General features: G+C 37.9%; 1 protein-coding gene across 2 annotated transcripts in view; it reads left to right on the forward strand.

Annotated features, from left to right (window-relative positions):
- ska2 (spindle and kinetochore associated complex subunit 2) overlaps window positions 1-8,709 on the forward strand; it is a 67,332-nt gene extending 58,623 nt beyond the window's left edge. For both annotated transcript variants that reach the window (XM_080040448.1, XM_080040449.1), the window contains exon 7: window positions 6,106-8,709. In XM_080040448.1, coding sequence (XP_079896574.1) covers window positions 6,106-6,232 — 127 coding nt within the window. In that variant the 3' untranslated portion in view covers window positions 6,233-8,709. The remainder of the gene's footprint in view (window positions 1-6,105) is intronic.
- The last annotated feature ends 5,045 nt before the right edge of the window (window positions 8,710-13,754 follow it).

The following is a 13,754-nucleotide window of genomic DNA, read 5'->3' on the forward strand; positions in this document are numbered from 1 at the left end:
ACTATTCCTCAAATCAATAATATGATGTTATGAATGTTGCTCATCTAAGGGATATGGGCTGATTCTCAATAAGATCCAAGTAACGGCACAGTCTTTTTATAGTTATATTTGTTTTATTTTATTTTATGAATTTTTCAAACACGTAAAACGAGCACTTTGTTTGTTTTATCTCATTTATGGTTGGAACATTTGTTTAAGCCCTTTAGCCCTATTAACAATCATTTTATATAGTTAGATAATGAATTAGGGGAGAACGGGGTAAGTAGGCACACTTTTTACTCTAGTGAGAATTGCTCATCACCTAAACATCTTTCAATAGTCATTCCTACATTAAATTGAAGCTTAAGGTGTTGGCTTGAAATATGTACCCCTCACTTTTTCTATCTTATTGTAATAAATAAGAAATTAATCATCAAAGACACCCTTACACATTGTGACAACCAACCCCATCAAGGGGTCGGTTGTCAAACACTATGGGGTTGTTTGTCACAATGTTATCTTAATGGGAATAATCTTAAAAAGAAGGCAAGAAAGCAGAACTAAATTTGAAAGTTTAATTGCATTGTCAAGTTGACAAATAGGCCTACATAACTTACTGTAGCCTTGGCAGCTGGTCTAGTTTGGGATGCACTGGGTTGTTTTGATTTTGTTGCCCTTTTTTCTTTTGCATGCTAGCTGCCTTTTCCTGCTCTATTCTTTCCTTCTCTGGGGTGTCAGTGAGGATACAGCTTGACAATTTCTTTCGTTATTGGGTTCCTTTTCTGGCTGCAGCCTTGAGATAACATGTGACAACCAACCCCACAAAAAATGTGACGACCAACCCCAACTTGAATTTCTTGCTAGCATCAAGACCAACAACCATCTGACAACTAATTAGCTTGCTAACCACAATCTAAACTATAGCTTACCCTTCACACTTTTTATGGGTAACAAGTGTTTTGTTATAAACCCATTGTGTAAAAGCCTAGAAGAAAAATACTGAGGAGCTAAATATTTTCAATTTGACATGAAAAACACAAACAGTCGTCTCACCTCAAATTCAGCAGTCTAACTCCAAGGAAGACTATGTAGGTGACCTCTGATCCCAATTCTGGATATTTACATACCAAAATTTCATAGACAGCGCCTTCTGGTTCCGAGATATAACGATTGTGACAACCAACCCGTGTGACAAATTACCCCGTTCTCCCCTACCTATATCTATGTGAACTGAAAAAATGTGTAACGATGATATTTAATATGGAGTGCTCCCAAAATAAATAGTAAGATGCCCCGGTGCAACCAAAGAAAAGGTTAGTCTGGAGCCCTGGCCTGACAAAAGTGAAACACTTGTATCAATGCACGCTATGTAAATCGATGCGTTGTGTTTACCATCGCCCCAACCCAAGACATGACCCTGCTTGGATCAGACACTTTTACTTACAACCCCAATTCCAAAAAAGTAGGGGTGTTATGTAAAACGTATATAAAACACAATGTGATCATTGGTTAATACTTTTTCACATACACTCAAGTTGAAAACAATACAAAGGCAATATATTTGAAGTTTTACCCTATCTATTTAATTGTTTTCGTAAATATATGCTTATTCTGAATTTGATGCCAGCAACACATTTCAAAAAAGTGTGGACAGGGGCATTCAAAGATTGGGAAAGCCGTAGAATGTTAAAAAAAATACTTGTTTGGAACATAACTCACATAAACATGTTAACTGGTAACAGATGATATTATCATGAATGGGGCATCCGTAAAGGGGTATCCCGTGGAGAAGCACAAAGCCGAGTGGAGACAGACTGCTGTGCTCGCTCAGATGAGAGGAAGAGTTTCCCAAAAATCTACATGGTTTTTTGTGATGTGATTCGTGTCAGGTTGCTCTTTAGCAGTTTTTAACAAGAAATTAAGACCAGAAAAGTAGTATAATAGGAGATCTTTAAGTCTTCACAAGCAACAGTGGGGTGAGGCTCACCACTTTGTGAAGAACTGCAGAGGAAACAGTTTAAAAACAACATTCCTACAAAAATTTAAGGATTTCACCATCTACAATCCATAATATAATTTTTTGCGATCTGGACTACCAAAGTCTGATCTATAATGAAAAGCGAAAGTGTATTAGTTATGTCCTATTAAACCCGTATTAACCAACTTTGTAACACGATGCTCTAATTGTACATTATTTATTCATAAAGAAGTCTCCCCTCTCACCACGGTTTCTGCTACGAGCTGCGAACCCCGGCCTTTGCGGTTAAAAGCGCAAGATTTACCCTCTAGTCTACCTGAGATACTTCTAAATAAAAGACAATGCCCAATAAGTACCACCGTGTTCAGCGTTTTACTTCATCAGAACCCATTCATCCTTAACCCTTTAGGCGCCAAAGTCGCAAAATTGCGACAAGACGCTTTACTGAATCAAACAGCTGTTTTCTCTAAATAGTGTTATATTTTGTTCAAACTCCCCTCCACTAGTTGGCAGACATCCCATACCTAGACCTTAGCTCAGAAAAACGTCATCCTTCAATGCAAAATATTCGCGGAAATCCAGAAATCCCATCCAAATTTTTTTTTTTTTAAATCCCATCAACTTTTTTTGTCATATCCTCCTAGCGATTTTTTCTGGTTTTATTGAAAACTTTTGTGGTGTTTGGAGACTCTGACGTGAAAGCATGTTTCACTCTGCAGTTACTGCGAGCAGCGGGTGTTGCCGAGAGCCCCTACCCGTCTCAAAGCACTACGAGGCGGTCAGTCTCGGAGCAGCCCCTCAGAGCGAGTCCCAGCCTCAGCCTGCTGTCAGAGCAGAGAGGAGAAACACCTCCGCGTCCAGGCTGCAAATGAATCGCGCTGTTGTTAGGTGCGAAATCGGAGTGTGCCACGAAGCTATTTATGCTGCAGCTGTATTGCTGGATTTAGGAGTTATTTAGAGATATGGCAAGCAAAAAGTTGACGAGTAGGGACGAGTGTTCACTCTTTCTACGGCCCCGGTCACGGTGCGTCCATGCGCAGCAGTGGTGCAGCCATGCGACGCAGCATTATTATTATCATATTATAATGATAATAATGATGATAATAAAAATAATCATCATATTAATAATGAAGAATAGTAGAAAAAAGGAAATAAAAATGGTGGTGGGTAAAAAAATAAAAAATCATAAAAAACGCCTACTGTTTACATGAGTTTTGTGGTTTAGTTCTAGTTCTAGTTTACAACTGTTGGCTTACAACAAAGTGGACATCATTACAAATGGATTGAGGGGTGAATCTGATTAAATAAATTCAACTCTCTTTCAAAATATCAGGTATTTTATGGAAATTACATAATCCAACATGGCCGCCACCATATGACGTCATAATATGCTAATTAGATCAGAAAATGTACTCCCCAGATAAACTTCAGGTCATTCTCAATATTTGTCTCATTTACACTTTGTCTCTATCTCAAACCACTTTCAATCCAGAGCCTTCTGAAATTTAAGTGTCAAAATCTAGTATTTTTGAAAATAAAACCCGGCGCCTAAAGGGTTAATTGTGATGCCGATTTCTGTGTAGTATAAACCCTTTTAAATTTGCTTCAGAAAATCCTCCTCCTTTTTCACGGAAGATATCATTCACAAGTTATTGATATTAAGTTGTATGCAACTTAGTTTTGTAAACCACCCTTCCTAATAAATAGAACAGATATACTATTTTCAGAATTTAAACATCATGTTAAACCTGGGAAGGTATTATTACCTATTCTTTTATTTTTAAAAGATTAGGTGTATGAGATTGTGTGTGTTTTAAATCAGTAATGTGCCGTTGTGTGGAATCGAATTGTACTTACCTCCCCGAGGACGGAACCATCTCTTTGAAGAAAAAACCTATACCCAAAGTCCTTCTGTTCCAGTTATAAACTAATTCACAACTGAGGCTTTACAACATTTAAGGGATTTTATTTACAAAATACAAGAGAGTATAGGTATATTACATAAAATGAACAAGAAAGGAAAAGAAAAGAGGTTGTGTGCCTGCATACTCCTCAATTGGAGTTATTTCTATTTCCCATTATATCTGTTGACTTGATCTCTTTTCTAAATTTTTGTAAAGCCTGAAACGATAAAAGGGTATGTGCATGCCCGCCAGTATCGTCTAAAGCTTTACCCCATCCCAAACAGTTCTATCAAGCTCGAGAAAGAAAGGGACTTTCATGCTCGCCAGACTTCCTTCCGCCTATTCTGATCTAAATTCCCCGAAACCTTTAAAAATGATAAGGACTTCAATAGGTATTGCCCAACTAAGGAGCCATTTTAGACCACCAATATCCTGTTAATTCCTTTCATCATTCTATGAGATTTCCTATTCTTATTTTTCCCCCTCTAGTCGTTTACCATTTGACCAAGTCATCTGTGTCAAGAGTTTCAAAGAAGTGTTTTTTAAAAGACTTTGCCTCTAAGTACTTGGAAGTCCAACATCTTTCAGAGTATTTTGGACTCACAAAGTTTTTTCAAGTTTTTCTTCTGCCTCCATGGTTGAAGGGACAGATATAGTCTGCTGGAACAGAGTGTGACAAACTATAGGCGTATATAGTAAAGCCCTGTTCTGCTCCAAACGGGCTGTTATATAGTGAACTGAGAACCAATGAAACTTGGGAGAGGGAGGAGTGAAAAAGGAACAGCTGCACGGGGGACCCCGGTAGCCTCCTCCCTCTACTCCTTCCTACTGTATGGCCATATAAGGTCCTTCCCCCTACTCCTTTCTATGGCCCTATGGTCCTCCCCCTTCCTCTGGTCAACTTTAACCTGATGAGCCTTCACATTCTATTCTGTTTCATTTAACATTTCCTACTTTTACTTATGACAAAAATAAATACAAATGTCACAGGATATGCACAAGTAAAAAGCTACATCATGTTCAAATATCACAACAAATTAAAATATTTCGAAAATCCAGAGAAATCTTTGCACGTAAGGTGGTACTGCATTAAAATTGACATGATTTTATAAAGGATATGACTACATGGGCCATGGAACACTTCAGAAAACCATTGTCGGTAAACACAGTTTGTCACTACATCCACAAATGCAAGATAAGACTCTACCATGCAAAGTGAAAGCCATATATCAACAACATCCACAAATGCTGCAGACTTCTCTGGTCCTGGGCTCATCTGAGATGGACTGACACAAAGTGGAACAGTGTGCTGTGGTCTGACGAGTCTACATTTCAAATAGTTTTTGTAAAGTTGAAAGGCCAGCGTCTGTAACGGTATGGGGGTGGGTTAGTGCCCATGGCACTTGCACATCTATGAAGGCACCATTAATGCTGAAAAGTACATACAGGTTTTGGAGCAACATGCTGCCATCCAGACAACGCCTATTGCCTAGATCCCTGCTTATTTAAGCAAGACACTACTGAGCCACATTCTGCATGTCTTAATACAGCTTTTCTTCGTAGGAACAGAGTGCAGGTACTAGACTGGCCTGTCTACGGTCCATACCTGTCTCCCATTGAAAAAATGTGGTGCATTATGAAGCACAAAATATCTCATTGGAGAGTCTCCATTGAGATATTTTGTGCTTCAACTTCAGATGCTGAATCTGAAGTTGTATTTAAGCAAGAATGGGAAATAATTTTGCTTTCAAAATGTCAACAATTAATGTCCTCAGTTCCCTAACACTTAGTGTTGTTAAAAGAAAGGGTGAGGTAACACGGGTAAACATGCCCTTTTTTTCATTGGATGTTTAGTTACTCATAAACTAGTAAAATATCACTTTTTTGAAATGTTAAAATGTGTGTATATTTACAAAAAACAATAAAGTTTGTCAGTTTAAACAAATACATATGATGTTTGTGTACTGTTTAAATGGAATACATGTTGATAATGAATGGGTGATGTTTCAGAAATCAGGTGATGCACTGAGAATGTATAGGTTTTGGATAGATGCATATCTAAATCTTTTTACAAGACTGAAGCTTCAATGCAAAAGTTTTTTCTAAAAGGAAATGCCTAAAATGGATTTGTTTAATCAGAAAAGTCTCTGATGATTACTATAAACATGAAATAGGAAATCAGTTATTACATCAGAAGAAACACTTTGTGTTAAAGGCTTGTGTGTTTCTTCTTGTCTGCTGCAGTGGCTCCCTCAGTGTGCAGAGGATGAAGCAGTTGAAGATGAAGGTTAGCGATGCCAAGCTGAAGGTCCTTCAGCACCTCTCTGTAGTAGAGCTGGACAGCAAAGGGCACATACGTCTGGTGATGTGAGGTGAACTGGAGAGTGTTGACATGCTGGATGTTGTTGTGGTGGGACTGCCGTGCTTTGGGCACAGCAGTCATAGCAGTCATATTTCCAATCCAGATGCTGATTACTGTTGCAGTTCCCCAAGTGATGCAAATAGCAACACCTGCCTTTCATCCAAATGTTGTCCTCATCATTGATTCACCTCCTTCTGCAGCTAGTGTAGTGTGGCTTAACCCAGAGCCATTCTTATGCCCCTTGGCATAGAGCAAGAATCTCTCATGTTTTGATGAGGTCCAGCTGATCACAAGAAAATGTCTCACAATTCAAAAGCTACATGGTCAGATCTTATGAAGAAATATCTTATTATTTATATCTCGAGTATTTCCCTGTTTAATGAAGATCATAAAACACTCAGATATTCACAGTAGAAGAGTACATATTCTTAAAAATAGATGCTCACAGTCCATGAGGGGGGAAAGGGTGAGCTAGAAGCGGGAATGGACTGACAGAAAATAGCCCAAAGAGTAATTTAACAGGAAGCTGAACAGTTTTGTGTTTCCCTGCACTCTCATTTGAAGTTTCAGGCCCGTTTCACCTCTGTCAACAATAACAAAATGATAGGTGTGGTAACCAGTAACTGTAAACCCATACATACACTTGTACATCAATGTAGCAAGGTGAGAAGTCAACAAACTGGTTTTCATTGGATGTTTAGTTACTCTTAAACTAGTAAAATATCACAAAATGGAACAGATGTTTGTCTATCACAGTTGCACTATGGATTATATAACTGTAGAGTAGAGTGATCCCTGCAACCTACTTCTAGACTGACTTTTAGTGTCTGAAGTGGTCCTGTCTGTCCATTGGCACATCAGCCATAATGGCTGATCAGAGTTATATTCTAAGATAGCTGGTCCTTTTTGTGATGAATGTAAATACTTGTTCTGTATTTTTAAATGTTTTCTTTGTAACGGAATATTGAAAACTGTCAAAATTGGAAGTAAAGATCAAAATCTTGTTTACTTGATATTTTATCAGTTATGTTATGAGGAATGTAAAATTTTTTATATTTTTAAAGGTCCCATATTATGTTAAATGCACTTTTTAAATGTGTTCTAACATATCCATGGGTCCACGGTGTGCCTAGAGACTGCCAACATATTTAAAAAAATAACAATCTCTCCTTTTCTCACTCTCCCCCTTTCTCAAACCCCCACCCCTCCCCCCCAATATACTCCAGTCAGAATTCTCCTCGTTTCTGACCTCACAAACTGGAAAGCCAGAAGCTTCCACTGTGCAGCCCACACCCCTATTTCTTATTGGTCCACGGCCCTGACAGACAGAGGGCGAGGCGTATCTGGCTTCGCTTCCGGACAGGGGGCGGGGGGAGCTCAAAGATTGTATATTTACGAGGGGAGCTGCAGCTCTTTTTAAAAAATAGGGCATTGTGAGATTAGCTGAACATCAGCATAGTACAATAAATTATCTGAAAGTTTTTTTCAGCAAACAATTAAAGAAAAACGTATTAGGGACCACTAAGACCATATAATATGGTGTATAATAGTACCGAAAAGTGTATAATATGGGACCTTTAACATTTGTTATCAATTCTTCATAAATGTCTATGGAAATTTGCATTTGTATCTGAACAGGCTTTTTGTATCAAATATTTCTGTAACAAAGATGGAACCCATAGAAGCACTATTGATGTCAACAATACCTACTTTTCCACTATAAGAAAATCTTCAAGAAACTAAAAGGTTATAGTGTTATAAAGCGCATGTAAACGCTGGTGGGAGGTTTTATTCTGAAAGAAACCAGAATTGTTCAAATAGAATATTTGAGGGTCAACAGATTATTTCTGTATTTTAGTAGAGACGTGCGTCTGACGGTGGTTTCCCAGCCTTGCTTTGATGTCTTTTGATGACCCGCTGTCCTTACTGATGAGGCAGCCCAGTGATGGAATTTGACAATCACAAGACGAAGCACCTACGTCTGCCAGATGTCCTTCAACATGAATAACAGTAAAGATTGGTTAAATTTAAAAAAATGTAAAGGATTTAATGCCGGCAACAAAAGCTTACTATAAAGAATATAAATTAGCTAAATACCGTAAACTAGCTGGCATAAACAATATTCAGTTTCAAAGGCTTCAAAGTTACAGAGCAGTGACAATTCTAGGGGGGGGAGGGGGGTGCATGGTCACCCCTGTTTTGCTAATTTTACTATTCATCTGAACTGAAATAAATGTTGACTTTTTCCTTAATTCTCTTGACCAGAATGCTTCAATTACATCTGCCCCCAGACCCCCCTACAGGGGTTTAGTTTTCCGACAAACAATACAGTGGATAGTAACATGATTTGGGCATTTTGTGTAATTTTTAGCAAAGGCCTAACCAGGGACAAGGGTTGCAAATTAGTCTCGACTATAAACCTGTATGCATGGCATCTATTTTATATTTCATATGAAACAATGTACAATGCATTTGTCCCTGCTCAATAAACTTCTAAAAAAAAAATTGGGATTATAAATAATCTTTGCTTTGGTTAAACAGCATATCACATGCCATTCATTCAAAGTTTGTGATGGCCACCAAACTCTAGGTCTGTGTCCCACCTTGGCCACCCCAGTCAAAATGTCCTGGCAACGCCACGGTTACAGAGTAAAAGCCTTGCATAGCGTTAGCATAACAGATTTTGTTGATAATTATCAATCATAATTTCACACTAAAGCCTGTGTAGTTGGTTTTATTATTAAAGATCTCCTATTATACAGCTGATAAGTCATCACCAGGGGCCTATTGCATAAAAGTGGAATAAAGACATCCAGGATGATTGATAAAGCCAGCCTTGACAAAGTCTAGCCTGGGCACTTTGGATTAGTCAGTTGCATAAACGCCAATCCAGGATGTAAAGGGGCTGCTTTGTCAAGCCAGGTGTAAGTAATTCTGTTAAGTGCCAGCCCACAGCTTTCAGAAGTAGACCCAAAGATCGAACACAGATTTACTGATGGAAAAATGGAAAAGACGGCCCATTTTCCCACAATGCCTTGCTAGTTTAAACCGTAAGTCAGGTGGCAGTTCATTTCATACAGGAGATGTATTCTCTGCCAACTGTTCTTGATGTCCCTGCATTGTTTTATGATAAAATAGTTGACAGTGAGCAGTCTGCAGGTGCATCTAAAAAAATTTGTATCATGGAAAGTCCATTCAAAAAGTGAAACTTTCATAGATTCATTACAAGAAGTGAAATATGTCAGGCCTTTTTTTGGATGATTGATTGATCATGGAATAAAAAGTATCCAGTATCTCAAAATATTAGAATGTTACATACAACCAATCAGAAAAAGGATTTATAATACAGAAATGTCGACCTTCTGAAAAGTATGTTTATTCTAGATTAATTTCACTTCATGTGTAATGAATTTCTAGAATATATTTAAGTTTCACTTTTTGAATTCAATTACAGAAAAAAGGAATTTTTCATTGATATTGAATTTTGTTTCAGGTGCACCTCGATATAGTTATAAGTACAAAGTGAATTTATTTGACCCACACTTGCAACGTCATCTGCCATCGATAATCAATTGTATAAATATAGCCTGCAATATGAACAGACTATCACATAAATTATTATAATTTATATCATTGCATCTTAATCTAATTATAATTAAGTTAATTATAAATGGTTCAGGTTAAATAAATAAAAAAGAAGAACTATTTAACTAAATGACAATGCAGTCTTTTATGTGGTACCTTAACCCATTGATGACGGCTGCTGCGCGATGCCACATTGCCTCTCCTGCCTGATGCTGCATCGTGCAGCATTGTTACTTTATCTAATTTTCTTGGCATGCGCAGCATAGAATGCACTGTCATTGGTTCAAATACACATGAGGTGGGTTTTGTTGATTTTTTAAGACCACGTGACCACCCTAAAGTTGTGTGGTTTGCCGAAAATCAATCAATCGAAAATAAATAAATAAAACAAATTAATTAAAAAAAATAAGCCGGCTGTGTCAGCGATAGTGTATTACAGAACAGTTAGTGGCGTTTGGTGCGCAGAATCAAGGTCCACTATAGGCTACTGACGAAAATCACACTAAATATTTTATATTATTTATTCTTTTTTTTCTCCCCCATCTAATTTTGACGATTTTTAGAAAAATGTGTTGGTGTGTAAGCGCTAAGGGAGCATGTTTAAATAAAACCTGTGAACCTTAACTTTTAAATGTATTTTATTTCATGTTTCTATGTGCTACACAGGCTTAGATATTAAGGTTTTGGTAGACTTGACAATTCGTACTATTTTTTCAGAAAACCCTCAGGCATTAAGGACATGCATCCTAGATTGCCATAGTCATCAATGGGTTAAAACAGGCTAATGAAAATAAAGCAATACACGGAAGATCATGGAATAACTGTTAAACACCTTGATTTCAGATGAGTGACAACTGACAGGCAACAGAATAAGTTTATCCTTTACGTTTAGCCTGGTCGGGACCAGGCTAAACGTAAAGGATAAATCTCCATGGTAACTTATGTCCCTCCGCTTTTATGCAACCAGATCATGGCTAACGCAAGCCAGGATAACCGAAATATCCTAGGTTAATCCCTTATCCTAGCTTTATGCAATAGGCCCCTGCTGTGTTTTCAGTTATTTGTGTTTTCCTTTTTTTTGTGTGTTTTTCTTTCCCTCTGTATTTTGCTACTCTTTTTCTTATCGGAGCAACTCTTTTTATTCTCACTATAACTGAGCTAGATGAAGGGCAATCTTAATTTAATTAGTTGGAATGTCAAGGGGCTAAATCACCAAGTGAAAAGGGGTAAGGTCTTAACCCACCTAAAACGGCTCAGGGCTGGAATAGTTTTCCTTCAAGAAATCCACTTGCATGACTCTGACCATGGGCGATTAAGTAAATGCTGGCGTGGACAATTTTTTCATTCTAATTTCAGGGGTAAGGCTAGGGGCACAGCTATTCTTATTGATAGTAATATTCCTTTTGAGTCCTCAAACATTATATCAGATAAAAATGGACGTTTTATTATTGTTTCAGGCAAACTTTACAATAAGTCAGTCATCTTGGCTAACGTCTACGCGCCTAACGTCGACGATGTAGAATTCTTTAAGAGATTTTTTTCTCAACTCCCCGATCTCAATTCCCATTCTCTTATTCTTGGTGGGGATTTTAATTGTTATCTAGATCCAGTCTTAGACCGCTCTTCCCCCAAACCTGCCACTCTTAGCAGATCTGCAGGTTATATCAAATAATTTCTTGCTGATTATAGCCTCTCTGATCCATACAGGTTTTTATACCCCACAGGAAGAGAATATTCATTATTTTCACATGTCCACCACACTTACACCCGAATTGATAATTTTTTTGTTCATAATTCATTGATGTCAGACCTAAAGTCATGCAGTTATGAAAGTATTGTGATCTCAGATCACGCTCCTCTGCTCCTTCAACTGGCTTTCCCTGACGTTGAGTATACAAGAAGGCAGTGGAGACTGGATCCATTGTTGCTCACAGATGAGAGTTTTCTTTCACACATCTCTACACATATTAAAACTTTTTTGAGTATAAATAAAACACCAGATGTGTCCAATGCAACAATTTGGGAAGCCCTGAAAGCCTATTTGAGAGGTGAAATTATATCATTTGCAGCATACAAAAATAAGTGTACAAAACAGAAACAAACTGAAATTGCTGATCAGATTCTGAACATAGACAGACAATATGCTAATTCACCTTCATCTGAACTTTACAAAGAACGTTTAAAACTTCAGACAGAATTCAACCTTCTTTCCTCTCGTCAGGTTGCAGACCAGACCAGACCAGGAAATTATTGCAGCAATAACATCTATGCAATCAGGCAAATCTCCTGGTCCAGACGGACTTCCATCTGACTTTTTTAAGAAATGTTCAGCCGAATTGTCGCCTTTTTTATGTTCAGTATTCTCAGACTCATTTGACTCAGGTAAACTCCTGCCTTCGTTCTATCAGGCCTGTATTTCCCTGTTGTTAAAAAAGGGTAAAGATCCTCTAGATCAGGGCTATTCAATTAGTTTTGAATGGGGGCCGGTTGGTGGAAATGATCCAACATGAGGGGCCAGAAAAAAATGCCTAAAATTGATGAGCATCACATCAATAGCTACATATACTGTAAAACACTACAACGACATAGGAGTGCATATATTGTCTTTATTTTATCAAATAGAGTTCACCAGCTTATCAAAAAAAATCCCTATTTGATTAACATAGGTTGCCTGTTGTTTAAGTCAGGGCTAATCAATTAGTTTTGAATGGGGGCCGGTTGGTGGAAATGATCCAACATGAGGGGCCAGAAAAAAATGCCTAAAATTGATGAGCATCACATCAATAGCTACATATACTGTAAAACACTACAACGACATAAGAGTGCATATATTGTCTTTATTTTATCAAATAGAGTTCACCAGTTTATCAAAAAAAAATCCCTATTTGATTAACATAGGTTGCCTGTTGTTTAAGTGTTTAACAATCTTATCAGTTCAGGAAAACACAATAGGTTAACTCTTCAACAGTTTATCAAAATACATAGAAATAAATGTACTCTAAGTGCAACAGCTTATCAAAATACAGGTAGGCCTAGGTTTACTAAGAGTGCAACAGCTTATCAAAAAACATATAAATACATGTAGGCTACTCTAAGTGCAACACCTTACAGTGGTCCCCCCCAAAAATGTGTTTGTCAAGGGGTCACTGTCCAGGGTCAAGTGCGCCGCGGCAAAAATTTTGGCTGTATTTTGCTCAAAGATGCCAATGCACAGTACAGAAATAAACAACTGCTTATTTGAATACAAAACAACTACAGACACTGACCTTACAGTTCTGCAATTTTGTTTGCTATGTGAAGGTACAAATTTTGTGCAAACATGCAAAGTTCTACTGGTGCAATATTATGCAGACACACCAAATACAAATAATGGACCATACACTTACACTGCGGTACAATCGCGCCCGCAAAGCTGCATACACAGAGCAGCTGATAGAGAAACGCTTGGAGACACATGTGCACATTTATTTACTGCAGATCGCGGCCTTTCGTGCAGTTATGACCATGCAAAAGCACACATCACACGTGCTAGTACATTGATTGTGCACCACTAAAAAAAAAAAAAAAAAATTTATTTTTTTGGGGTCGGTTGGTAGTCAAGGCGGGGGCCAGTAAATATTCCTTCGCGGGCCGCACCTGGCCCGCGGGCCGCCTATTGAATAGCCCTGCTCTAGATTGTGCATCATACCGACCAATTTCACTATTAAATACAGATGTGAAGATACTTGCTAAAATTCTCGCCCACAGATTGGAGGATGTTCTCCCCTTTATCATATCCCCCGACCAAACTGGGTTTATAAAGGGACGCCAATCATTTTATAATATCCGCCGGCTAATGAACATTTTATATTCCCCCAGAAATATTGAATCAGAATGCCTTGCTTCTATGGATGCTGAAAAAGCATTTGATAGAGTAGAATGGAATTATTTGTTTTTCACCCTTGAA

Source organism: Ammodytes marinus (genome assembly GCF_949987685.1).
Source record: "Ammodytes marinus genome assembly, chromosome: 14".
NCBI classification, from domain to species: Eukaryota; Metazoa; Chordata; class Actinopteri; order Uranoscopiformes; family Ammodytidae; genus Ammodytes; species Ammodytes marinus.